The sequence below is a fragment of the Vigna unguiculata genome, chromosome 1 (assembly GCF_004118075.2).
Source record: "Vigna unguiculata cultivar IT97K-499-35 chromosome 1, ASM411807v1, whole genome shotgun sequence".
Lineage (NCBI taxonomy): Eukaryota > Viridiplantae > Streptophyta > Magnoliopsida > Fabales > Fabaceae > Vigna > Vigna unguiculata.
The window spans coordinates 30,921,292-30,934,167 of record NC_040279.1 but is presented as its reverse complement, the minus strand read 5'-3'; the positions used below and the strand labels follow the sequence as shown (position 1 = coordinate 30,934,167).

The following is a 12,876-nucleotide window of genomic DNA, read 5'->3' as shown; positions in this document are numbered from 1 at the left end:
TTGTTAATTGAAATGTTTTCATTTTTATACATTTTTTTGTCAATTTTTTTTTCACTAACTTACCCTTATATGTAAAGAAGACAATACAAAAATTTATTTTAGACCATCTTTCTTGTAGAAATTAATATTTATATATGTTCTGTATGTGTTTAAATTATATTTTGAAATATTAAATGGTTTGTACAAATCCTTTATTAAATTTTATAGTAAAGATGATAATTTTGTCATGGTGTTGGAAAAGTAATAACATATGTGGAATTAATGAGTATATCAAATATATTCTTTTGACTTGAAAACAAAATCACGAAAAAAATATAAGAGTCGATACTAATATATATATATATATATATATATATATATATTACTTTGTGTGGCTATTAATTATATTATAAACTTTATAGATTAGGAGAATGCTAATCAGTGTCCTAAAAACACTGGTTAAGTAATAATAAATGTGCTTTGATATCATTATTTTTATATTGAAAGCTTAAATAATTAAATACAATAATTAAAATAGTATAAATGCACATAATCAATTTTATTAAGACAAAAATATCCTTTTAAATGTGTAGACAATAACTTATTGTTATAAAACAAGATTTTGAAATTTTTAAGGTCTCTACTAAAAAGAAAAAAAAATCAATTAAGTCTTAAATTGACACTTTAATTATTCTTTTTTGGTAACATTTTTAGATGTTTAACACTATTTTTTTGTTGGTTTTTCTGTTGATTTATATTTTCTTATGTTATTTTTTTTAAGTTTTAAATGTTCAACACTATTTTTTTGTTGGTTTTTTGTTAATTTAAATTTTCTTATATATAATTTTTAGCAACATTAAAATATAGTTATTTTATTATTTAATTAGTTTTTAAATTTTATTTGTGAACATTATATAAAATATTAAATATACATGTACAATATTTATGGATGTTTTTGTATTTAAAAAAATAAAGTTGCATTAATAATTATTAGGTCATGTTTTATTTAATATTGTACTTATTTATGTATTTTTGTAGGATCTAATGTATATTAATCATCCTTAACCAATGTCCTTAAGACACTAGTTAGCAAGACCCTATAAATTATATAGAGGAAGTTTGCATTGCATTTACTGTTTGGATGTTCCAGATGAATTGAAAATTGTTTTAAAATATTGTGTTCTAAAGAAATTCAACTAAAGTTTTGAGTGATAAGTATTAATAATACATGCTCACTTGATGACTCTCGTTGACTACATGATGTTGTAGTTACATTCAAAGAACGTGCTTATCACATTAAAATGCTAAAGAAAATAAGTGAAACAAATTAATTTAATACAACTTGTACATAAAATTAATTTTTTATCCCTTCTACTTAAAATTTTTGTGTCAGCTACAATTATAATTAAAGTGAGAACATAGGTTAGTCTACACTTCTACTTAATATTTCTTATTATTTTGTTAGTTAAATTTTGACATATGAAAATATAATATAAACACAAGTATAAACTAAAAGGTGATTTATTTTTTATGTTCGCAAAAATATTTAGAATAAAGTTGTGGAGTTTTCCTGAGTTTAACCCAAATTTATCGAGAGGCTATACACAAAATGTAAATTTTAAGAATTGATTGAAATAAAATTGAAATTAAGATATTTATGTGACAACAAGTTTAAGTATCAAAAAGTAAAAAGTTAAATTTTAGGATATTTCTCTGTAAAGATAGCAAAATTTAAAGATCAACGATAGGAAGTGATAACTTTATCTATTTAAAAAACAGGTAAAGTTTAAGGGATTTATTTGATAGAGTTTAAAAACTAAATGCTCATTTCTCCAAAAATTTAACGAAAATTCTTATCTTATCATCCAATAGTTTCGTATTATATCTAAGCTTCTCCTTTTTTTTTTTTTTCAAAATTGATAAAGAAACCACTTTCATAATATTTTCAAATTTAAACTTTCGAGAAAGTACGCGTGATAATTCTTAGACAATTAAAATTTATAAGTTTAAAAATTGCATATTAATTCCTTAACGATCACTAATTTCAATTATGGACTCGTAAGATATTTTAGAAGTCTAGAATTAGAAAGGCATGGATAATACTTTTAAATAATTAAAATAAATAAATAAACTAATCTTAAATGTTATTTTTTTCTATTTTTTCTACGTGGATGGTAAGTAGCGGCAGTAGTAAGCGGTGAGTCCAGATGATAAAGAAAACGGTAAAAAAGGACGGTGACTATTTGACATGCCTCCGAACCTTTTGGCGCCAACACAATCCCTTTCTTTCTCTGCGCGCAAAGAGCGTAATTCATTCTCTGCAAACCAAAATTCACTTCGCATTTTTCTCTCCGCTGTTTGGACACCGCCAACAAGACAAATTCTGCTCTCTCTCTCTCTCTCTCTCGTTTTAAAAATCAGGAAACCACCGCGTCGCCACCGCTTTTATTTACCAATCAACCAAACATGCATTCACATTCAGGATTCTTCGCCGGATAGAGGTTTTCATTGTGAAATTGTCCAGTAAATTTCCGTTCCAATTCTCAATGTTCTTGTGTTAGGTTTAGACAATTGCTTGTTTTGAACGTTCTGGAAATTGCAATGGCGCTAATCGTTGCTCTTGCGTGCATGCATGCTAGCTTAGGCAATAATATAAGCTAATGAAATTGATGGTTATCTTTGTTTCTTTGGTTCTTTTATCTGAATTTTTCGCTGGTTCACGGTGGACAGTTGAATGCCTGAATACATAGCTACGACTCGACTTAAGATTGATGCGTGTAACTTGTTGATCGTTGTGCCGCGGAAAGTGGAAGCTAGTTAGAGAATAATAGTTTTTAAATGATTCCTAGTGAAGGATTAAACACTGTGATAACGTCTACATTTCTGTGAAATGCCTGAATTTGTATAATAAACTATGAAGTTATTGATTTATAATTAAAGTGAAAGATAGAATGTCATTAGTAATGGTGCGGATGTGATAAAATGCTTGCACCGGTATGATAAATTATGAAATTAGTGATTTAAATAAAGATTAACGGATAGCTTAACTCTACTTGATGAAACTTAGAGAGATAGTGAGAAACTGAGAAAAATGTAGATATAATAGGTTTTATTTTTTTCTCCTTTAATCTGAATTTTGCTCAGATAACCTTTTGAATTCATAACTATAAAGTGTCTGTGACTTGTTACGTGTAACTTGTTGGCAATTGTGGTGTAAAAAATGGAAATCAGGGAGAGAAGAACTACTTTTAGTTCAAATTTGGTTCCTCTAAAGTGTTGAATTGAATGCTGCCAGTCATGGTCTGTGATTAAATAATGCATGCACTTTGTAATAAATTATGATGTTACTGGTTTATATTATAATTTGAATTTTGACTTCTCTAATAAGTGCTGGAAAAAAAAGCAGTTAGTGGTTCTTTTATGATTTCTCTTGTTCATCACATATCAATTGAATGCTTGAATACATAAATACGACATGCTTAGTAACTTGTGAATCATTGTGGTAGAAAATAGAAACTAACAACTCCTTGCTCATATTTGGGTTTTTTAGAATGCAGGATAAAATGCAGTTAATGACCATTATGTGGTTGAGATTGATATAATATTTGTAATAGATTATGAAGTTATTGATTTAAATGTGGATAAATACACAAGATATAGTATGACTTCATATATGGAAAATGGAAAGCCAATTTGGGATGTTTGTATATGATACAGGAAAAACCTTGAGAAAGAAGATAATGGCGAGTATTGCGGATATTAGTCTTTCGGCAGCCATCAATCTGTTGTCTGCATTGGCATTCCTAGTAGCCTTTGCAGTATTGCGACTTCAGCCCTTTAATGACCGGGTCTACTTCCCAAAATGGTATCTGAAGGGGATAAGAGGCAGCCCAACAGGTTCCACAGCGGTAAAGAAATTTGTTAACTTGGACTTTCGGACCTACATCAGGTTTCTGAACTGGATGCCTGCAGCGTTGCATATGCCAGAACCTGAACTCATTGATCATGCAGGCCTTGACTCAGCAGTGTTTATTCGGATATATCTTCTTGGGTGAGTTGTGCACCAAGTATCTCATTGGAATTTACATACGTAAACATGGACTGAGTTTCAGAGAGATAGCAATATCTGATACACTGTCTTGTATTTAAATGTTTGATCCTTTTTCTTTTGTGATATATTCTTTTATCTGATTGGAGTACTCGTGTACAGGTTAAAAATATTTGCCCCAATTACCCTGCTTGCTTTTGCCGTTTTGGTTCCTGTTAACTTGACAGGGAACACATTAGAAGAACAGGGAGCTAAGAATTTGACATATAGCGATATTGACAAGATTTCAATATCAAACATCCCATTTGGATCAGATAGGTGAGATTTATGACTGTTGTCCCAGCTCTGAGTTTCTTTCTCTTGCTAGCATAATGTGGATTCTTAACAAATGGAAGAAGTTATTGATTGTGTTGGCAACGTGATTGCAATTTTGATCTTTGCCTTTTTATTAAGAAAATCAGAATACCTCTAAAAGTTTCACTATTAATGACTTAACTTCGTCTTCCTCTTCCTCTTCGTTTATTATAATGGTTTCAGACTCTAATTTCGCGTCTTGAATCTCACGTTACGCAATCTGCTTGCTTTGCACTTGATGTTTCGAGATTTCACTACGTTTTCTTCCAGGTTTTGGGCGCATATTGCAATGTCATATGTCTTCTCATGTTGGACATGCTATAGTCTATATAAGGAGTACAAGAATGTCGCAGCAATGAGATTGCGATTTTTGGCAGCTGAAAGTCGTCGTCCGGACCAATTTTCTGTAAGTTGGTTTCATTTTCATTAATCTTCCTTTGCTGCTTTACTTCCCTTCATAACAAAGAAACACCATGGGAAATTGGTACCCAAATTTCTGCATTTACGGTGTTCTAGCTCCTAAAAATCCATTTTCTTGCCGATACGATGAGAGTGGCTACTCATATTTACGGAAGTTGATCTTATCTGAACATCATTTAATTCTGTGTTATTTTGTGGCCGAGTTACCATTGTATTTCTTTGACATGTTATGTTCTCGCTCAAATGCTCCTGGATCAGCGGATCCGACATTTGACTTAATATTTTTTCTAGTAATTTAAAGGAAGGAATTTTGTTAAAATATCAGTTTCTCTTTGCATCCCTGTAAAATTATTAAAAAAACTCGGAATCTAGTGCTAATATTCTATTTCAATGACTGAGTGTGCTCACGTGCCGGCGTATACCGACGACCCTGTGCATGCATGGGGATTTATACTCCCCTATTTTCATGCCATGCATTCTACAATTAAACATGATAGTAGTCTTTTAACTTGTATTTGTTTTATAGGACATTAATGATCAGAATGTTAGTATCCGTATTTTACTAATTTTAGCAGACTTGCTAGCAAACTATCTTATCAGATGCTGGCTCGTTATCTTCTATGTTGAATATTTAATGCAAAGCATAGTCTTCCAGCTTGTAATTTAACTGGACATTGATGATCTGAAAGTTAGTATCCGCATTTAGTATTTTTAGGAGACTTCCTAGCAACCTATCCTTTTCAGATGTTTGTCTGTTGTATTCTATGTTGAGTACCATATGCTTATTCTTGGGTCACTTTCCGAAAGAATTTTAAGTTGCGGCGTTCATTTATCTTTTATATATATATATATATATATATGCATGTTTTGTTTTTGTTTTTGTTTCCCATTATTGGAAGGATTGAGCTAATAATTGCAGCCGATTTCCAGCTGTCCTTTAGGAAGCTGAATATTGTTTTGTAATAACCACTCATTTTTTTACAGGTCTTGGTGAGGAATGTTCCTCCAGATCCCGATGAATCAGTCACTGAGCACATCGAACATTTTTTTTGCGTCAACCATCCAAATCACTATCTAATGCATCAGGTATGTTACTTAATTGCAAATAGAAATAATTTGTCAAAAATGTAATTTTTTTTAGTTGTTTTTGTTTGGGAATTACCACTTCCTCTTTGTGTGCTTACATAAACCCTCACAGAAAGGGTGACCCGAACATGGGAAAAATAGATGTATATATGCAAAAACGCAACATAAACACGTAGTAATACAAAATATACCGCAAACACATCAAGCTTAAACTTTAAAGTGATTCAACATGTCCATATAGTAATTACAACTTTTTATAAGTTGCAAATCCTCATGCACATTGCTATTTTAATTATATAGACAAAGGTATAAACCTTATGTCTATGCAACTTCTACGGACGAGGTTGCAACCTTCCTCCAACATTACTCACAATATATTCTCTCTTGTTCTCACAATCTTAACCTACCAATCCATACTAGTATACATATTTTACAATTGTTGAGAAATCAAAAGAGAAACATGGAGAGATTTTCTTCAATGAGCTACGAGTCTAATCAGATGAATTTAATACTACACTCAATTCAAAACTAAAAAGCATTACATTTATAGGTTTTTTTTACTTATGTGTTACTCAACTCACATCCTTGTTATACAAAGTACAGGATTGCACTTAAACACTTGCACTCTCACGATAACTTACAATAATATATTTGATAGACAAACAAAAAGTCTGTATCATGATACGAACTGTATATCTCACTTATCTTGATATATAACTTACAGCTAAGGATTTGGGTCAAGCCCAACATTTTAATACATCGACCTTCCTCTTAGGAATTATGATTTGTAATTTACTGAGATTTACTTCAACTTATTCAGGATCTTCTATTATGAATCTTAAATTTGTATTATTTATGCGATTTTCTCTCGTGTAACAAAAATATATTTTATTATGAATTATTGATAGGTTGTTTATAATGCGAACAAGCTTGCTGCAATAGTTGCACAGAAGAAGGCATTACAGAACTGGTTTATTTATTACCAAAACAAATACGAAAGAAATCCTTCCAGGAGGCCAACTACTCGGGTAGCTTTCTTTTCACGATTTTCTATTAAATTACTTTTTCTAATTTCAGCAGAAGAGACCTCCTTTTTGCATTTTCTTTTTCAAGAGAATAGCCATAATTAAAGTGGCATCCACTAATAACCTCTTCTTTCACGATTTGATTTCTTATCTATAGACAGGTTTCATGGGTCTCTTGGGGACTAAAGTCGATGCTATTGATCATTATACTGAATCAATTGATACACTGAGCAAAGAAGTGAGTACTGATCAAATTACACAATGTATACGTCAACGTCACCCTTCTTATCCCTTTTTACAATTATAGTTTTTTTTCACAGATTTTTTTATCAGGTCATCTTGCCAACTCTTTCGACTTCTATAATAATTTGAAGATGATGAGCTACTGTGCTTTTAGAAATTGGATATCATTCTAGCCAACATCAAAGTAGATCTATTGGCCAAAACACTATTGTTCGTCCCTTTTCCCTTTTGTAGTTCTCCCTTTATATTCTTTACTCAGACCTCTTTGTCTTCTCCTTTTCCCAACGTTCTTTCTCCTTTAAATCCTCTTTAAAGTCATTTAACTCTCTTTTCATAATGTTGCCCTTTTGTCTTCCTCACCTTTTACTAGACTCTTAACATGACTTATTTAACTAATGAGGCAATATCCTATCACACTCCTAGGTATTTGGCCTAAGCCAAAACTAATCGTACTCATCAGGAGCCAATCATCACATAGCCCCTTAGCTTTTAGTATCTTATACTAAAAAGCTACAAACCAATCATAAGTAACGGGCTTATCAGCACATAACCCTCTTAGCTTTTAGTATCTTGTACTAAAAAGCTACAAAGCAATCATAATCATCGATAATGGATCTATCACCAGATAGCCCTTTAGCTTTTAATATCTTGTACTAAAAAGCTACAAACCAATCATAACCATGGGTAATGGGCAGGGATTTCAAGAAAATCCGTAGTCATGGATAAAATCCGCAACGGTTAAGAAACTGTTATTGTAAATGAATATTCACAAGTAACGTGTATGGGTAATTTTTATACCTGTTTGTTATCCGGGCGAATATAGGTTTCATAGTATTCGTATTTGTGGATACCCATACCTGCTATACTCTAATTTAAATTAAAAAAATTAAAATTAAAAATTATTAAAATATTAACATAGTGATTTTGAATGAGTTGTTTTTAAACAATTGGTTTTAAAATACAATTTCTCTTTTTCTTGTAAATTATCATTCAACAATATTTAAATAGTTTATTTGGACTTTGTTTAAAATTTATAAAGGTTATGTATTGTATTTTATTTGAATTTATGGTTAAAATATGTTGTTAAATATTTTAATTCTTTTTGCGGGTACTTGCGGATATATGTGGGTATTTAAAAAAAATATGCAGATACCTATATAACTTATATCCACACATATATGGAAACGGATACGGAACTGATCTTTATCCAGTAGAATATGGGGGAAGGTACTACCCGTATCCTACCTGTCCTGTTGACATCATGATAATGAACCTATTACTACATAGTCCCTTAACTTTTAGTATCTTGTACTAGAAAACTTCAAACCAATCTTAACCATTGGTAATGAGCCTATCACCACATGACCCTTAACTTTTATATCTTGTACCAAAAAGTTACAAACCCATCATAACCATCACTATAATGAGCTTATCACCACATATATCATTGTTATATTGAAGGAATTCAAAACATCTTGGATATTTCATTTCATTTCCTGCTCTTATTTCACTTGCGAATTTGGTTGTTCTCGCTTTTGATTATTATCCTCATGTTTATGTCGGCAAATTTCAAGTGGTACGTGCATAAGTTGTAAATGGCATGCATGGTTTTAGTTTTTCCTTGCAGTTACTCATACACTAACATATGGCTTGTCAATAATTAGTTTATTTTAAAATTAAAATCTCAGGAATGACTGCTACTTGAACTTGAAGTTTCCATGCATGATGTAAATTTAATTGCAAAGATTCATCTTGCGCCTGTATCTGTAAGGGGAGGGGAAAAAAGAGAATAAGAAAAAATGGAAATTTAGTCAGTAGACATTTTTGGAAAAATTTTATTACAAGTATTTTCAGAAAAGACAATGAAATTAATATTTTTATTAATTAGTTTATGCATAAGCTAAAAATAAAATTTTAAGAAAATTGTTATTGATTTCTTGGTGTTCGATAATTTAAAACAGGAAGCGGCAGAAAGAGAAAGCGTTGTAAACAATCCGGATGCTATTATGCCTGCAGCCTTTGTTTCATTCAAAACACGATGGGGAGCTGTTGTGTGCTCTCAAACTCAGCAAACCAGTGATCCAACTATTTGGCTCACAGAATGGGCTCCAGAGCCTCGGGATGTCTTTTGGGAAAATCTAGCAATTCCATATTTTGAGCTGAACATGAGAAGATTGGTCATGACCGTCGCTTTATTTTTCCTCACATTTTGCTTTATGGTTCCAATAGCATTTGTCCAATCTTTGGCCAACATTGAGTCAATTATTAAGGTCTTTCCTTTCTTGAAGCCAGTAATCCAAGAGTAAGTCCTCACAATCTCATACCAGTTACTAATTTTATTATGCTATTTTTGAATGCTAAATTGCTAATAAATTCCTACTTGATTTCTCTTTCTTTTTTTCCCAAAATTAAGTTTAAACGTAAGATACCGTGTAAACTACTTAGATCCTCCTTCACCCTCCCTTTATGGAAGCTGAATTCTAACTTGACTCCTTGAATTATGACTTGTGAATCATAACATAAATGAATCTATATGTAAATAAAGTTTAAAAATGTTTATTTGTATATATTTAAAAAAAAAAACTAGGATAATTTGAAAATAACATCTAAAGAAAGAGCCTATTAGAAATACATATTCGAGATTATAAGGACTTTGAGAACCCTTCAAGTTTATAATTTTAATTTATAATACAAGATTAGAAATTATTAATCTTCTTCCAAGATGTTTAAAGCCTTAGTTTCTAAATACACACCAAATTATTTTCTAAAATTTAGAATATAAATCAGTCCAGTTTACAGATTACAAAAACATCATTTGAATTTTGAAATAATAAAATGTCAGGAACTTCGGTATTTACTTTAAATACTAAAAAAATGTTTTTTCTTATACGATTCAAATATTAAATTAATCAATTATGGTTAGTAAATTGAATACTAATTTGGTGTAAACTTTTTTATAAGCATATCTATGCGCTCAAAAAGGTTTTTTTACAAACCATTCTGTTATAAGCAATGTATTATAAATTTGATAACTATTTTAAAAGTAACACTAACATTAATTTCTTTTTCAAAGTGTATTTTTTTTATACTACATAAAGTACATAGAATTAAACATTTGTTTATACATTTAGAGGTATTAAATATGTGCTTACTATTTTTTTTCAGATAAGAATTAAATGCAGCTTCGCAAAGGTTTTTAGTATGGTTTCCTAATAAGAGATGTGCCTTCAATTAAGTTGATGTTGAAAGCTTTTATTGAGTGAATTAGTAAAATATTTAAGTGGCTTACTATGGAATATTTATTGTCTGCAAAAGCGGCATTCCTTTCTGTAATGGGTGTGGCTTCATGCACTGAGTTACTCGTTGCAGGCCATCTATCAAGTCTCTCGTTCAAGGATTTCTTCCAGGGATAGCATTGAAGATATTTCTCGCGGTGCTTCCGAAAATTCTCATGGCGATGTCGAAAATTGAAGGTTTTACTTCCCTTTCAAGTTTGGATCGGAGGTCAGCTTCCAAATATTACTTGTTTATTCTCATCAACGTATTCCTTGGGAGTGTAATAACAGGAACAGCATTTCAGCAACTTCAGCAGTTTCTTAATCAGACCTCTGCAGAGTACGCTCTGAGTTTTTTTAGTTTAGATTTCTTTTATTTGGACATCGAGATCAACTAAAATTTAGATTTTCTAGTGATTTTTTTTTTATTATTTCTGTGCTGTGTCTTTATAATATATATTTGTGAACATTAATTTTAAAATTTTAAAATATATTAGAAAACATTTTTAAAGTATCAAAATAATATATTTATAATAATTAATAGAAAACAACACAAAAAAAATGTCAGGAGAAAAACTGAACTCTGCAATGTCTGACATGGATATTAATTTGCAGTTTCACAAAAACAGTTGGCAGTACAATCCCCATGAAAGCCACATTTTTCATCACATACATAATGGTCGATGGTTGGGCTGGAATAGCTGCAGAGGTTCTCAGGTTAGTTCCGTTAATTACTTTCCACCTGAAAAACGCATTCTTGGTGAAGACGGAACAAGACAGAGAGATGGCAATGGATCCTGGAAGCTTGGATTTTGCCACGTCTGAACCTCGCATCCAGTTATATTTCATGCTGGGGCAAGTCTACGCTCCAGTCACACCTTTTCTTCTCCCCTTTATTGTAATCTTCTTTGGTTTTGCCTACTTGATCTTTCGGCACCAGGTGAGTCTGCACACACTTTTCAGCAATATTTTATTGTTGTAGTTTATGCATTATCTAAACAAAATTCTTTTCTAACATTAAATGTTTGAGTAAAATGATCACGTTTATAGTAATGCTTAATCAGCACTTTTTTTTCTTGTGCAAAGATTATCAATGTGTATAACCAGCAATACGAGAGTGGAGGATCGTTTTGGCCAGACGTCCATGGCCGAGTAGTTATGGGCTTGATTATATCTCAAATTCTTCTGATGGGATTGTTAAGTACAAGAGGTACAGAGACGTCGACGCTAGTGCTTATTGCACAACCTATCTTGACATTCTGGTTTCACAGATATTGTAAAGGCCTCTTCGAGTCTGCATTTGTAAAATTTCCACTACAGGTTGGTTAAGCAATTATAAGTATGCATACATGTTAGAGTTTTATTTTGTATGTTTCAGAGGGTTGGATTAATCCATGTACGAGTCTAGGTCTCAGATTGAGTAAAAATGAAAGTTGAGTAAATTTACAATGAAATAATGTTACTTTTTGTGCTAATGTGAAGTTTGTGAAATGTGAATGCAGTGTACAAGAGGTACTTCTAGTTTGTGAAATGTGAAAAACTTGAGGAAGGGTCATTGTGAAGGAATTCACAAGTGAGGAGAAAATTGTTGGAAATTAAAGTTTGAGTCTAAGTTTTACATTGAGTAAAAATAAAAAAGTTGAGTATTATACAAGAATGAAAACTCATATACCTATATTTTAAGTAAACAAGTTATGCTATGTGGTTTGGCAGAGATATCTGCTGATCAATTTGTTTGAAAATGGTTATTCACAAGTCTATATAGAAGAATAAAACACTTTTCATAAATTAAAGTTATCTTCCTATTCACTAAATTTTTACAAATACAAAGACATATAAACAAAATTTATTTTAAAGAAAAGTTCAATGCATTTTACTTGATTGTTCTTTAAGTGTCTGTATTAGCTGACATATTTGAGATTTGGCAGGAAGCAATGGTGAAGGATACACTTGAACGGGCCGTTGAGCCAAACTTAAACCTGAGAGTTTACCTTCAGAATGCTTACCTACACCCAGTTTTTCAGGACAATGATTTTGAAAAACCAGCAGTGGTTGATGATGAAGAGGATAATCCACTAATTAAGACAACGAGACCTACTCGTAGGGTTGGCAAATCTGAAAGTGAAACCGGCGGTTGCTAAGGTACAATTGCCATTTGAGATTTCAAGAAAAGTTTATGGATTGAAGTGATTAAGTGAATGAGAATCAGCTATTTTTAGTTGAAATTTGAGATGCATCAAGCTGGATTCCCAGAACCAATTGCATAACATCCTGTTGCTATCCATTGCATTCCAAAAATGTTATTTGTTGTGTAAATATCAGTACGTTCTACGCTGTTGTATAATTAATGTAGAAAAGACTGTGTTCAATATGTACAATAACAGAAACAAACCCCTGGGATGAAAATAAGTATCTTTACAGAAGAATTTTACACTACGTTTTTTCT

At 31.3% G+C, this 12,876-nt stretch overlaps 1 protein-coding gene across 2 annotated transcripts; it reads left to right on the top strand.

The window, feature by feature from the left end:
- The first annotated feature begins 2,281 nt into the window (after positions 1 to 2,281).
- LOC114181863 (CSC1-like protein At4g02900) lies at positions 2,282 to 12,848 on the top strand. 2 transcript variants are annotated; one of them, XM_028068477.1, is made up of 12 exons: positions 2,282 to 2,480; positions 3,697 to 4,030; positions 4,190 to 4,345; positions 4,652 to 4,787; positions 5,786 to 5,887; positions 6,796 to 6,915; positions 7,070 to 7,150; positions 9,117 to 9,457; positions 10,525 to 10,770; positions 11,046 to 11,370; positions 11,517 to 11,750; positions 12,359 to 12,848. In XM_028068477.1, the coding sequence occupies exons 2-12, from the start codon at positions 3,720 to 3,722 to the stop codon at positions 12,569 to 12,571; spliced, it is 2,265 nt and encodes a 754-aa protein (XP_027924278.1). In that variant the 5' UTR covers positions 2,282 to 2,480; positions 3,697 to 3,719; the 3' UTR covers positions 12,572 to 12,848. The 2 variants fall into 2 exon arrangements, with proteins under 2 accessions (XP_027924278.1, XP_027924286.1); XM_028068485.1 differs by having other exon boundaries at positions 2,282 to 2,502.
- The last annotated feature ends 28 nt before the right edge of the window (positions 12,849 to 12,876 follow it).